This window comes from Bolinopsis microptera, chromosome 5, assembly GCF_026151205.1.
Source record: "Bolinopsis microptera isolate Bmic1 chromosome 5, MBARI_Bmic_1.0, whole genome shotgun sequence".
In the NCBI taxonomy this organism is placed as follows: domain Eukaryota; kingdom Metazoa; phylum Ctenophora; class Tentaculata; order Lobata; family Bolinopsidae; genus Bolinopsis; species Bolinopsis microptera.
In genome coordinates, this window is record NC_087076.1 from 12,006,790 (window position 1) to 12,019,757 (window position 12,968).

Genomic DNA, 12,968 nt, shown 5'->3' on the forward strand with positions numbered 1-12,968 from the left:
AAGTCTGATTGAATACTGCCGTCCACAGATATGGCATCCCTCAAAAATCAGCGTTATCCTTGAGAACTGGAGAGTGTACAGAAAGTATTCACCGCCAGAATATCAGGACTGCGCGATCTCCACTACTGGGATCGCCTGGTCTATCTATCTCTGATGTCTCTTCAACGAAGGCGGGAGCGATTCATCATTCTCCATTATATGTGGAACCAGTTCAACAGCAAATCTCACCTTGTTTGACAACTCATTTGCAGTTCAGGGACCTAAATTGTGGAATGCAATCCCCTCCATCTGAATGTCATTGAAGATCTAAAGCTATTCAAAGATAAGCTCACAAAGTTTATGTTGTCTCTCCCTGATAAGCCGCCGATCAGGGGATATACTCCTCCAAATACGAACTCTCTGCTGTGCTGGCGCAACGAGCGAGACTTTCCTTCGCTATGGGGTGGTCAGAAGATGTGATGGCACCGTAAAGTTTTGACGAAACTCAAGTAGGTGAGACCTTGTTAATAGTGCTAATGTAGGCTTGTTAGCTTGTTAGCAAGAGAGTGGTGGAATATTCTCTTAGGAATTCAGAAAATGTAACCTGAACAAACTTCTCCTTGTCTGGTCAGTGCAGAACTGCTGTTAAATAAATCCTCTATGAGGAAAATAAGTGAACAAATAGCACAAGTTTCACAGTTTCATCGAAGCAGGATTTGGATTAGTCTTAACAGTTAATATTTAACTGGATCCGATCTGTTTCATCAAATACCTGATCGAGTTTCATTTGCTGAATGTTTTAATTTGCCTTGATTTGACCAGTAAAATGAACATTTTATTTAGATTTATGCAGAATAGTTTGAGTACTTTGAGTACTTTGAGTAGGTTTGGCTGGGATCTCTTCAGGACAACGGTATCAAGTACGTCCTCCTATGACTCCACTGGGGTCTTTTTGTAAGTACCATTCCAAGAGTGAGTTGTTGTTAGTAGAGGTGTATTCTTTAGTCGGAGGCGTGTCGGCGAATTCTTTAAGGAATTTAGCCAGTGACGATTTTAACGGGTCCAAAGTAGTGATGGAATTTATTTCTTTGGGAAGAAGATTCCACAGCTGTGCCGCTTTCACTCCAAACGAGTTTTCATAGTGAGTTGCCACAGAGCGCTGTGATTTGTTGTTCAGTGCCGGTACAGTGGCTTTTATTCCATGTCGGGGGTTGTTTTTGAACAGTATGACAATATCATTTGGGGCCAGGCCATTGAGAATTTTCCATGTTTGGATAAAGATGTACCTTTCTCGACGTCTCTGCAATGATATGATATTGAGTTTCGTGAGACGTTCCCAGTAGTCTAAACCACTGCATCCGTTAATGCGTCGGGTATATTGTCGTTGAACGTTTTCTATAGCCTCTATGTCCATGGTCTTGGCTGCATCCCAGACAGGGCAGCAATATTCTATCAAATATTTTATCAAATATTTTATCAAATAATTTATCAAATATTTTATCAAATAATTTATCTAATATTTTATCAAATATTTCGGATTGTTTCTCCATGATTACTGGCATTTTTTTAAAATTGTAGTACATCTGTTGAATGTTAAAAACGACCCTTTTTAATCAGGTTATTATAAAAGTGGGCATTATAAAAGTAGACATTTATAAAAGTGTTATATTACAATTAAAGTGTATTTAATTTATAACCCGGTTTTATATTTTATATATTAAATCTTCATTTAACATTTATTTAATTTTACTAAACATTCTAAATTCTATTACAATTTTACAACAATCTGTCGAATCGACTATATTATATACAGTACTAGAAACCCGCTAGTCGAAAGCTTTGTTCGAGGAAATTTTAAAAATCAGTTATGTTTTAATTTCTCTTCATCATACAGCTCTGTTATACAGTAGACATAATGGAATTTATTTAACAATGGCGACAGCGTTGTTAGTATTCGGATTCCCAAAACGATACTTTTTACCGCATCAAAAAATACCAATCACAACCAAAGTTATGAATATAAGTCATAGCGTGAGCGTAAATGTGAGCTAGTTTTGAAATTATGACGTAGCATACAGCATAACAACGCGCGTTGTTAAGATGTTCTTGCTCGCGCACGTGCATTTTAACGTTGCTACGCAACAGCGCAGTAAACCTTTGCTAAAATAACGACATTATTCTAACGGTTATTTTACCTCACTTCCGACGTTAATTATAAAAAATCTAAAGCCTAAATCAAAATTCTAAGAATGCTATAGCCTATTCCTATCCTTTTTCTACAACCCTGCTAAAAATGGCGAGGTTTCAACTCCATTTGCGAGCTGGGTTTGGCATCACCAGAGGATCATTTTGAGGTCGATTTTCGGTGTTTTTTCTTCTATGTCCCCGTTGCCGGGGAAATTTCGTCAAGTTTAAAATATAATATAGATATATAGATATATATTATCTCTACTATAATTCAAAGAATTGTTTCTGTATGTCTGTACGACCGCCCACGTGCAAATTAGGCGAGAAATAGGAATTTAGGTAACAACCAAAACGTTCCATAGCAACGGTGTTTTAATGCACACATGCACGTGCAAAGATTGTTTTAACGTCATTTTGATCGGTTTTGTGGTAATTACGTTGTGTTCAGTGCGAGCTACATTTTTATCGGCTGTATCTTCGGTGGGGATGAATACTTTTTGAAACGATTTGAACTTACTTCCAAAGAATACTATTAGGTTCCTCCCTGTTACCACGGGTTTTCTAGTCATATATAAAAATACGTTTGACCAACATAAAAGTATTCATAATAAATATAAGTAATATAAGTACTAAATTCTCCGAATTTGTATCAAATAGGTAAATGTGCAGTATTTTAATTGTGATACTTCAGGTCTAAAGCTAAAGTCGGCAGTCGCAGAGTTAACCCCCACAAAGGTTACACAAGGAGAAACACTTATTGGCAACGAGGAAAAATTTGCAGCAACACATGCAATCGATAAAGACCTCTCAACTATGGCAGCTACAAAGGCTGATAACGGAGCAGGCTGGATAAAGTTAGAGTTTGATGGAACCTACTTTATCCACAAGGTCCTTATCTACCACCAATTTTAAACCAACTGGTACCAAAACCGTCCTGAAAGTCAATGGTGTGCAGAGAATGAAGCTCAGTTTAAGATGTGTGTGGATGATCATAACGAAGTAGATGTGTCAGTGTACCAAGGAGAGGTAAAACAGAGCTCCTGCGGGACACTTCAACTAACATACGGACTAGAGCAGGCAGACCAGATCTACACACTGATCTGTGACACTGACGGGGACACTGTAAAGCTCAGCAAGAGTATAGGGAACATAAATGTAGCTGAAGTTGTTGTAACAGGTGAATAAATTCAGCTATTTGTTTCCATTAGAATCTGTCTTCACTGAGTCTATTCAGAAACAATGAAAAATTTGAATAAAAGAACTATCAAATCATGAGACTCAAAAACACTACACGAATCCACCAGGTGAATTGTATTAAAGAGAAACAAATTTGACCAAAACCCATAATCATGGGTAGAGTGGACCGCTGCCAATGTCTCTCTTTTCCAACGAAAAGGAAATGATATTAATTTGATTGACCGCGTCTGCAAAATATGCAAGATGATACGAGAATGAAATCGGTCGCTCTATTTTCTCATTCATTCACGGCTTACGAATTGTAATAAGTTTCGATTAATTAAATCAATCACATGCTGTAAAAATCTCTTTGGGTTGCGTTCGGGTCGACACCTAGTTTCTACTATAATTCAGAGAATTCCCTTTGTACACTGTACGTACGACCGCCCACGTGCAAATTAGATGAAAAATATGAATTTGCTTAGTAACTGCATGGTAACGAGGGTTATTAAGTTATTACACGCACGTGCACGTGCAATGATTGTTTTAACGTCATTTTGATTGGTTTTGTTGATAATACAATTTGTTTAGTACGAGCAACATTTTAATTGGCTGTATCTTCAGTTGTGTAGGATAATTTTTGACGCAATTTAAACTTACTAACAAAAAATTCTATTAGCTTTCTCCCTGTGACCACGGGTTTTCTAGTATATATATATTTTCCAGATTTTTCTTCAGTGCATTGGCTAAGTGTGTTATAAATGCTAGAATTTATTCATTTATTTTATTGTTGTTTAATGTAATCTAAGTTTAAACGCCAATATTATTCGTCTCAATAATCCTACCTATATATTGAATATTACTGAATATAATAGCATGATGTATAATTAGCTTCATCATCCTTCATGAATATATTGAATACGATTAAATTTAATTATCTAGGATAGCACAGAAGAAAACTGGTGGCTGAGAGATGTTTCGAGCTCTCAGCATTACACAATGTACCTCCAGGATTCTACTACAACCAACCAGAAACTTGTCTGATACTTCTAAACTAATCGTGTTTGACAAGGATGGCACATTACTTTCATTCGACAAACCATGGTTGGCATGGTGCCAACGCTTAAAAGCTGGGTTAGCAGAGGCATCTGCTTTGGCAGTAGAACGAGACATTAGCAAGATTTTAAAAAACATGGGTGTTGACCTAAATAACGGTAAGATTGGTTTAGGAACGTTTGCGGAATGCAGCCAACGAGAGGTACGCAAGGAACTAACAGAAGGGTTTAACGCAACTCTACAACGCATCAGTGAGGACACCGACCTGAAAAACAATATCATAGACTCGTGTAGACGTGAGGGAGATGGTAAATTCCCCTTGACTGACGTGCGGGGTTTATTTGAGGGTCTGAAAGAGAGAGACTATTCTATTGTACTGGCTACAGCAGACTGTGACAAAGGAGTGGACATGTTTATGGACGATAACTCCATCAGGGAGCAGGTAGACTTTGTAATGTGTGCCACCAACTACGAGGAGTTCCCACCTAAACCGAACAAGCTGTCAGCAGAGAAGCTGTGTGCTCAGTTTGCAGTGGAGAGTAAGAACGTGGTGATGGTGGGAGACACGCCCACAGACATGCAGTTTGGGGTGAACGGAGGGTATGGGCTGGTGGTGGGGGTTACTACGGGGGTCGGGTCTGCGGAGGATCTGGACAGTGCTGGAGCACATGTTGTGTTGGGGGATCTGTCTGAGCTTATCCATGTTTTGGAAGAGTTTCATGTCGAGAACTCCTAAACAGTGTGGACACTATTATTCGTTTGTCAAAATGGTGAGCAGAGATTGTTCTGATTCATGAACCATTCAGAGTTTTCAGATTTGTTGTGATGACCGCCTTTTTACATTATCACAGGTTAGGTACATTATAATATTATGATGTTTGTATTAGTATGATGTTGATAGAACATGTAAAACTTAATTAAAAACTTAATTTTATAAATAAAAACCATATGAAATATAATTATAAGGTTTGTAATTTGGATTAGTTTAAATCTTGTTACGAGATGTTACAGATTTGCTGTCTACCCCGTGACATAGTAATTTATTATATAGCTACTTGGTCTGATGTATAAAAATGCTGATTTGATTTGTAAAATAAATACATTTTATTATATTTTAACCGTGGACACACCACGCACGACTTTCTCTACAATGTAGTTGTACCATGATAATTATCTCGTATAATGATAATTGTAAATAACGTTAAAATCTGAAATTTTTAATGGATATCAGCATCTTAAACAAAATTTATATGCCAATTAAAGATGTACGCCGCGTATTTAAAACCATAGAGGGGTCCAAATTCGCAAAATGCTGGTTGCTATGCGTGTAATTAAATAACACATGATTGGTGTGCAGCAAAACAGACGCCTCCTACACACAGAGTTATAGGTGAGTGGTCTATATTGCAAAGGAGCAGACTTATTCCATCCCCCTAGCGCCATATATGCAATCTTTTCGCCAACCGGCAATGGTGGGGAACAAAATTATTATTTTCTTACATATTGTATTGGTCGTTAAAAAAACGACTACCCCAAACCAACGATCTACTAAGTGACCGTCTGTGTCTTGACATTAAAGGGGGCAGGTGCAGGGGCAGGGGGGGGGGGGGTGTCTTCACGAAAATTTACTCGAAATTGACTTTTTAGTTATTCTTAATAGAAGGGAGTAATATCTATCAGCTGTTTTTGATCCCATCGATATGATGTTCCTTACCGAATTTATTGCTGGTCTAAGGTCAGCGCTTACGATAGTTCTGTTGAAAATGGTGACCTATCTGTATGTAAATCTTAATTAAAAATGGAAGTCTCAGCAATTTCAAAACATTTTTTGTTGTTGTTGGGGACCGGCCCGAAGTACCAGCCCAATGTTTACTCAAAAATATATATAATAAGTGTTATTAATTCAAAGTCAAAAACTCACACAAGATAAGATATTATTGAAACAATTAAAATGGAGCTTATCGAACAAAACACAGATAAATTTGCCTTTAGTAAAGTTGAAATTATCATATAAATGCACTTTTGGAGTTGTTAGGTTGTTAGAGTGGAAACAGGTGCATAGCTACAGCTAGCTAGAAATTCCAAAATGTTGTTTTTACGACTGTTATCAGTCGCATAGCATCATGCTATTAATTATTTTATAATTAATAATTCAATAACCTCACTATTCTGTAGGTTACCCTGTATGACAGTAGTTATGTAGTGACTCTATAGTAGTAGTCTATTGGGTGTTTGGTTGTCATGGTGACACGGACACGCCCTTCAGACGTTGAAAGGCTCCTCCCTGATGATTCAGACAGTGATTACGGTAATTTAGATAATTACTTGATAATTACTTAATTTAGATATATACACTCACTCATTGTCTTGATACAATTACACAATTACACAATGATTCTTCCTTAATCCTATTTACATAAGATACGCCATATTATTATTTAGCGCTCATTAAAGTTGTGATTTACCTTACTCGGGATTATTATGACCGGGATAAAGTGGCGGGTTTAGGGTAATTTCACCATATTTTTCCCGAACCACATTTTCACCGGTCGTTAATAAACCCGCCGACTCAGCTTTTAGGGTTCCCAAGGGGTATGGGTGCTCATATTTTAATCGTTGTCTTATATTCACTAAAGAAGCCTATTGGAACACTTGTTGTAGGTTTTTCGACTTCATTTGGCTAAAATTGCAAAAAATTCACCTTTTTGCCCAATTCTTGTCATATATCCTTATTGTCAAAGTTGATTTAAATAGGCCAATTTTTAATTTCTTAGGTATTGACTATCTCTACATAATGAAATAGGACTCAAAGTAAAAGTAAAAGTTAAATTAAAACTTGAATTAATTAAAACTGTCAATAACATGAATCAGTTTCATCAGTCATTTATTCATAATTCTAAACAATGTGAACGATGCATTCTTTCGAAGATTTTCTACAAATTGAGGCATAATGGTTATTTGATACACTACTTTCAACAATTATTGATAATTCGACTTGTTTCACAAGTTTTAGCAATGCGAAAATTTCTAAACTTGCTTATCTCTAATAAGGAAATTTACATCTGAGACCAAATTTTTGAATCTAAAATTGAAAGGTTGGACACCGGTAAAATGGCGACCGGGAAAATGTGGTGGGTTTTGAGCAATTTCGCCATATTTTTCCCGAACCATATTTTAACCGGTCGTTAATAAACCCGTCGTAATAATCCCGAGTAAGGTATATCTATAATTCGATGTATTGGGTCCAATTAATTGCAGACATAGTTGACTATTATGTGTTTATCGTGTTTGGGTGCTCATCTTATTTGACAGATGGGGGCGATATTTTGAACGATTCTATTTAATATTCATTGACACTTAAAATAGTGTCTCTTTCACAGAATCAGACATACCCCCGGTAACAAGTACAGAGGATGAGTTCACAACTTACTTCACATCTGAGAAAGTAACCATACCTGATGAGGGGGTGAGTAATTAAGTAATTATGTAATTAATAATTAAGTTAATTATGTAATTAATAATTAATTTAAATTGTGTTTTACTTAGTTAATAGATATATTTGTTATTATTTTTATTCCGTTAGTTCCAGTACAGAAAGACCGTACTATGTATCTCCTCGATAATATGTGTTCACTTATCTACACATTTAACTTCACGATACACTCTGAATAAAACCTTCATAAAAATTTGTTTAAAAACAAATTTCTAGTTGGCATACAACAGTTGATTTATGTTTTATCAGCAGTAACGTCGGCCGTTTCAAATACTATAACTTTTTTAGTGGCCACAAGTGATTGTACAGCTTGTATAGCCTCACAATAGAAGCTAACATCTTAATTACTACAAATCATACAATTGTTATGAAAGTTACACTCATCCAATAAATAAATGGTCGATTTATTTATAACTTGAAAGATGTTATGTGAGCGTATTAGTATTAGTACAAAGTATTGCCTTTGCACTACAATACACTACAGTACACTACAATACACTATAATACACTATAATACACTATAATACACTACAGTTCACTATAATACACTAATATTTACTACAATACACTACAATACACTACAATACACTACAATACACTACAATACACTACAATACACTACAATACACTACAATACACTACAATACACTACAATACACTACAATACACTACAATACACTACAATACACTACAATACACTACAATACACTACAATACACTACAATACACTACAATACACTACAATACACTATAATGCACTAATATTTACAGGACCCTGCTAAATTCAGCTGGAGCAAATTGTGGGCCTTCACAGGGCCAGGATTTCTCATGAGTATAGCCTACCTGGACCCGGGGAATGTTGAGAGTGATTTACAAGCGGGGGCTGCTTCTGAGTACAAGGTAAGCTTATCGCCTTATCAGTTGTAGTCCAATTAGAGGTATTGCAGGGATTTCAACAACTTGAGGTTTTTTTAACCAACCTATTAGATGCTGATTTGAAATTTTGCTTTCGTTATTTTGGGCACGATATTGAATCGTTATCAATTAAATTTACGCATATGGTCCGAATATTGTACCCAATAATATAGTGGCTCTATCTTTCAGTTGTTGTGGGTGCTGCTCTTGTCAACTTTCGTTGGACTCTTACTGCAGGTTTGATCTTGATAAATTCTCTTTTAGTACATGTAATTTATTTCTCGTATTCCTAGTTAGACGATTTGTCGGTACATGAGTACATCATAAGGTCTGTTTTGTAAAACATACCTGTTTCAGAGGCTAGCAGCCAGATTGGGAGTTGTTACCGGTAAGCTATGATTAGCTTTGCCACTAAACGCTGTAGTTATTGCAAATGTTTGTGCGATTGTCAATTGTCATGTCTTCGAAGCCTCTTGTTGACCTCGTGGCGATGCTAGTGGCAGTCAATCACTGCGCGCGCGAACTTCGTATGACATGCGCGCATGTTATAAAGAAGTTTCAGCAGTTTGGTCACGACCAAACTTTTCGATCATAACATACGTCAACAATATTATATTTGTAAACAACAAAAAGATCCAAATAGTCACGAACGTGATCTAATCATGGACAGGGCACAATGCAATTAATCATATCCTCACCCTCGTGTAGGTAAACACCTAGCGGAAGTGTGCCGTGACGAGTACCCAAGAAAACCTCGCATTCTGCTTTGGATTATGGTAGAAATCGCCATAATCGGGAGTGACATGCAGGAAGTAATTGGCACAGCAATCGCTTATCTGCTCCTATCAAACGGAAGGTATAATTATGATAATTAATCGATAAAGTTTAATTAATGGTTTTACAAGCTTCGATAACATTCGAATATTCGAAGGGAAAGCTGAGATCTTTTTATCTGTAAACAGGTTTCTAATTGAAGGTCCATTTCAGGATCCCGTTATACGCTGGAACATTGATAACAGTGTGCGACACTTTTATATTTCTTCTTCTTGACAAATATGGTCTAAGAAAATTAGAAGCTTTCTTTGGCTTTCTCATCGCAGTCATGGCAATGACATTCGGCACAGAGGTGAATACTTATTGCTCAGTTTCAACATAAACCTGTCAATAGATTGAAAAGACAGAATGAAACCTGTTAAAATCTATATATTTAATAGAAAAATTTCCCTCAGTTTGCGATAGCATCACCCGACCCAGCTAAGCTAGCAGCTGGTCTCTTCGTACCCTGGTGTAAAGGCTGCGGTGTCTACGTCATCAAGCAAGCAGTGGGAATAGTTGGAGCAGTTATTATGCCTCACAACCTCTACCTCCACTCCGCTCTCGTTCGGTCACGTGAGATAGATAGACGGAGGGTGGACAAGATACGAGAAGCTAACATGTACTACTTCATCGAGGCAGCAATAGCGCTCAGCGCCAGTTTCATGGTCAACATGTTTGTTGTGTCAGTGTTTGCGCAGGGCTACTTTCCGGGCAACAAGTCGACTGCAGAGTGCAAAGCGCAGGCGTGGGCCCAACTGAATGACACTGATAACCAGTCAATTAACTTGCAATCAGCTGGAGTATTCCTGGAGAACTGTTACGGTAAAGTGGCAGCTGTTATTTGGGGTCTTGGTTTGTTGGCTGCTGGCCAGAGTTCCACTATGACCGGAACTTACTCTGGACAATTTGTTATGGAGGTCAGTGGAGTTTTAAATATAAAGTAAAGCGTTAATCTAAGATATAACTATGTGATTTGATCGCCACGAAAGCTTTTCATTTCTGTAAACATTTTCTGTTCTAGCTAAGTTTTTTCTCAGGGATTTCTGTTGCTAAAATGGCCTCGATGGGTCCGAGTTCTAGTGACCAGATTGATAGCTGTTGGACCGACACTCTCCCTAGCAATAATCAGTGGAGCTAATTTCAGTGGTTGGAATGAGATGTTGAATGTCCTTCAGAGTTTGCAGTTACCTTTTGCTTTAATTCCAATTCTTACTTTTACTGGCAGTTACAAGATTATGGGGGAGTTTGCTATGAGCAAGTGAGTACGGGCAATTTGTTTAAATTAAACTGGATGCTGATTTTATTTCGACACGCTACATGTCACTCAATTTTATAATATCAATATTTCACAACTTTGTATGTTCATCGTTTCATATTAATAGCCCAATCTGATGTTTATCGCTTCGTGATATCCCAAATTGAAATTTAAAGCACTAAGTATAATTACTGTAGCCAAAATATCACTTCTATAATTCTACAAGTCTAGACTAGATAGAAATATCGCAGGATATCCTGTACTCTGATGTGGCTGCTAGCAGCAGGGGTAATGTGCATCAACAGCTACTTTGTCTTCACCTACCTTCAGCTCCTACCTGACTCTATGCCCGTGTACGTGCTAGTGACCTTGTTCCTGATCATATACATGAGTCTGGTGGTATACCTCGGCTACATCGCCGTCACATACAACACACAACATACTGGTTACATGGTTAGTAGTCACATACAACACACAACATACTGGTTACATGGTTAGTGGTGGGGATGGGTTACATGGTTAGTGGTCACATACAACACACAACATACTGGTTACATGGTTAGTGGTGGGGGCAGTCACATACAACACACAACATACTGGTTACATGGTTAGTGGTGGGGGTCACATACAACACACAACATACTGGTTACATGGTTAGTGGTGGGGGTCGTCACATACAACACACAACATACTGGTTACATGGTTAGTGGTGGTGGTCGTCACATACAACACACAGCATACTGGTTACATGGTTAGTGGTGGGGGCCGTCACATACAACACACAACATACGGGTTACATGGTTAGTGGTGGGGGTCACATACAACACACAGCATACTGGTTACATGGTTAGTGGTGGGGGCCGTCACATACAACACACAACATACTGGTTACATGGTTAGTGGTGGGGGCCGTCACATACAACACACAACATACTGGTTACATGGTTAGTGGTGGGGGCCGTCACATACAACACACAACATACGGGTTACATGGTTAGTGGTGGGGGTCACATACAACACACAGCATACTGGTTACATGGTTAGTGGTGGTCACATACAACACACAACATACTGGTTACATGGTTAGTGGTGGGGGTCACATACAACACACAACATACTGGTTACATGGTTAGTGGTGGGGGCCGTCACATACAACACACAACATACTGGTTACATGGTTAGTGGTCACATACAACACACAACATACTGGTTACATGGTTAGTGGTGGGGGTCACATACAACACACAACATACTGGTTACATGGTTAGTGGTGGGGGCCGTCACATACAACACACAACATACTGGTTACATGGTTAGTGGTGGGGGTCGTCACATACAACACACAACATACTGGTTACATGGTTAGTGGTGGTGGTCGTCACATACAACACACAACATACTGGTTACATGGTTAGTGGTGGGGGTCACATACAACACACAACATACTGGTTACATGGTTAGTGGTGGGGGTCGTCACATACAACACACAACATACTGGTTACATGGTTAGTGGTGGGGGTCACATACAACACACAACATACTGGTTACATGGTTAGTGGTGGGGTCGTCACATACAACACACAACATACTGGTTACATGGTTAGTGGTGGGGGCCGTCACATACAACACACAACATACTGGTTACATGGTTAGTGGTGGGGGTCACATACAACACACAACATACTGGTTACATGGTTAGTGGTCACATACAACACACAACATACGGGTTACATGGTTAGTGGTGGGGGTCGTCACATACAACACACAACATACTGGTTACATGGTTAGTGGTGGGGGTCACATACAACACACAACATACTGGTTACATGGTTAGTGGTGGGGGTCGTCACATACAACACACAACATACTGGTTACATGGTTAGTGGTGGGGGTCACATACAACACACAACATACTGGTTACATGGTTAGTGGTGGGGTCGGGGGATACAACACACAACATACGGGTTACATGGTTAGTGGTGGGGGCCGTCACATACAACACACAACATACTGGTTACATGGTTAGTGGTCACATACAACACACAACATACTGGTTACATGGTTAGTGGTGGGGGTCGTCACATACAACAC

The 12,968-nt window shown here is 38.4% G+C and overlaps 3 protein-coding genes across 5 annotated transcripts in view; all 3 read left to right on the forward strand.

Annotated features, from left to right (window-relative positions):
• LOC134816068 (inosine-5'-monophosphate dehydrogenase 1-like) overlaps positions 1-12,968 on the forward strand; it is a 75,601-nt gene that overhangs the window by 60,742 nt on the left and 1,891 nt on the right. The window contains exons 2-11 of one of the 2 annotated variants that reach the window (XM_063824790.1): positions 6,572-6,706; positions 7,779-7,864; positions 8,663-8,791; positions 8,996-9,043; positions 9,164-9,194; positions 9,515-9,662; positions 9,794-9,932; positions 10,036-10,539; positions 10,660-10,880; positions 11,129-11,330. In XM_063824790.1, the coding sequence (XP_063680860.1) occupies positions 6,640-6,706; positions 7,779-7,864; positions 8,663-8,791; positions 8,996-9,043; positions 9,164-9,194; positions 9,515-9,662; positions 9,794-9,932; positions 10,036-10,539; positions 10,660-10,880; positions 11,129-11,330 (1,575 nt within the window). In that variant the 5' untranslated portion in view covers positions 6,572-6,639. The remainder of the gene's footprint in view (positions 1-6,571; positions 6,707-7,778; positions 7,865-8,662; positions 8,792-8,995; positions 9,044-9,163; positions 9,195-9,514; positions 9,663-9,793; positions 9,933-10,035; positions 10,540-10,659; positions 10,881-11,128; positions 11,331-12,968) is intronic. The other variant, XM_063824797.1, reaches the window with a different exon arrangement.
• Positions 1-12,968, forward strand: part of LOC134816059 (mucin-2-like) — an 85,326-nt gene that overhangs the window by 60,741 nt on the left and 11,617 nt on the right. The gene's annotated exons all lie outside the window — the stretch shown is intronic.
• On the forward strand, positions 4,535-5,134 carry LOC134815450 (uncharacterized). Its single transcript, XM_063823985.1, has one exon. The coding sequence runs from the start codon at positions 4,535-4,537 to the stop codon at positions 5,132-5,134; it is 600 nt and encodes a 199-aa protein (XP_063680055.1).

Coding starts and splice junctions, on each gene's coding strand:
- LOC134815450 (XM_063823985.1), top strand. CDS start 4,535: ATGGGTGTTGACCTAAATAACGGTAAGATTGGTTTAGGAACGTTTGCG.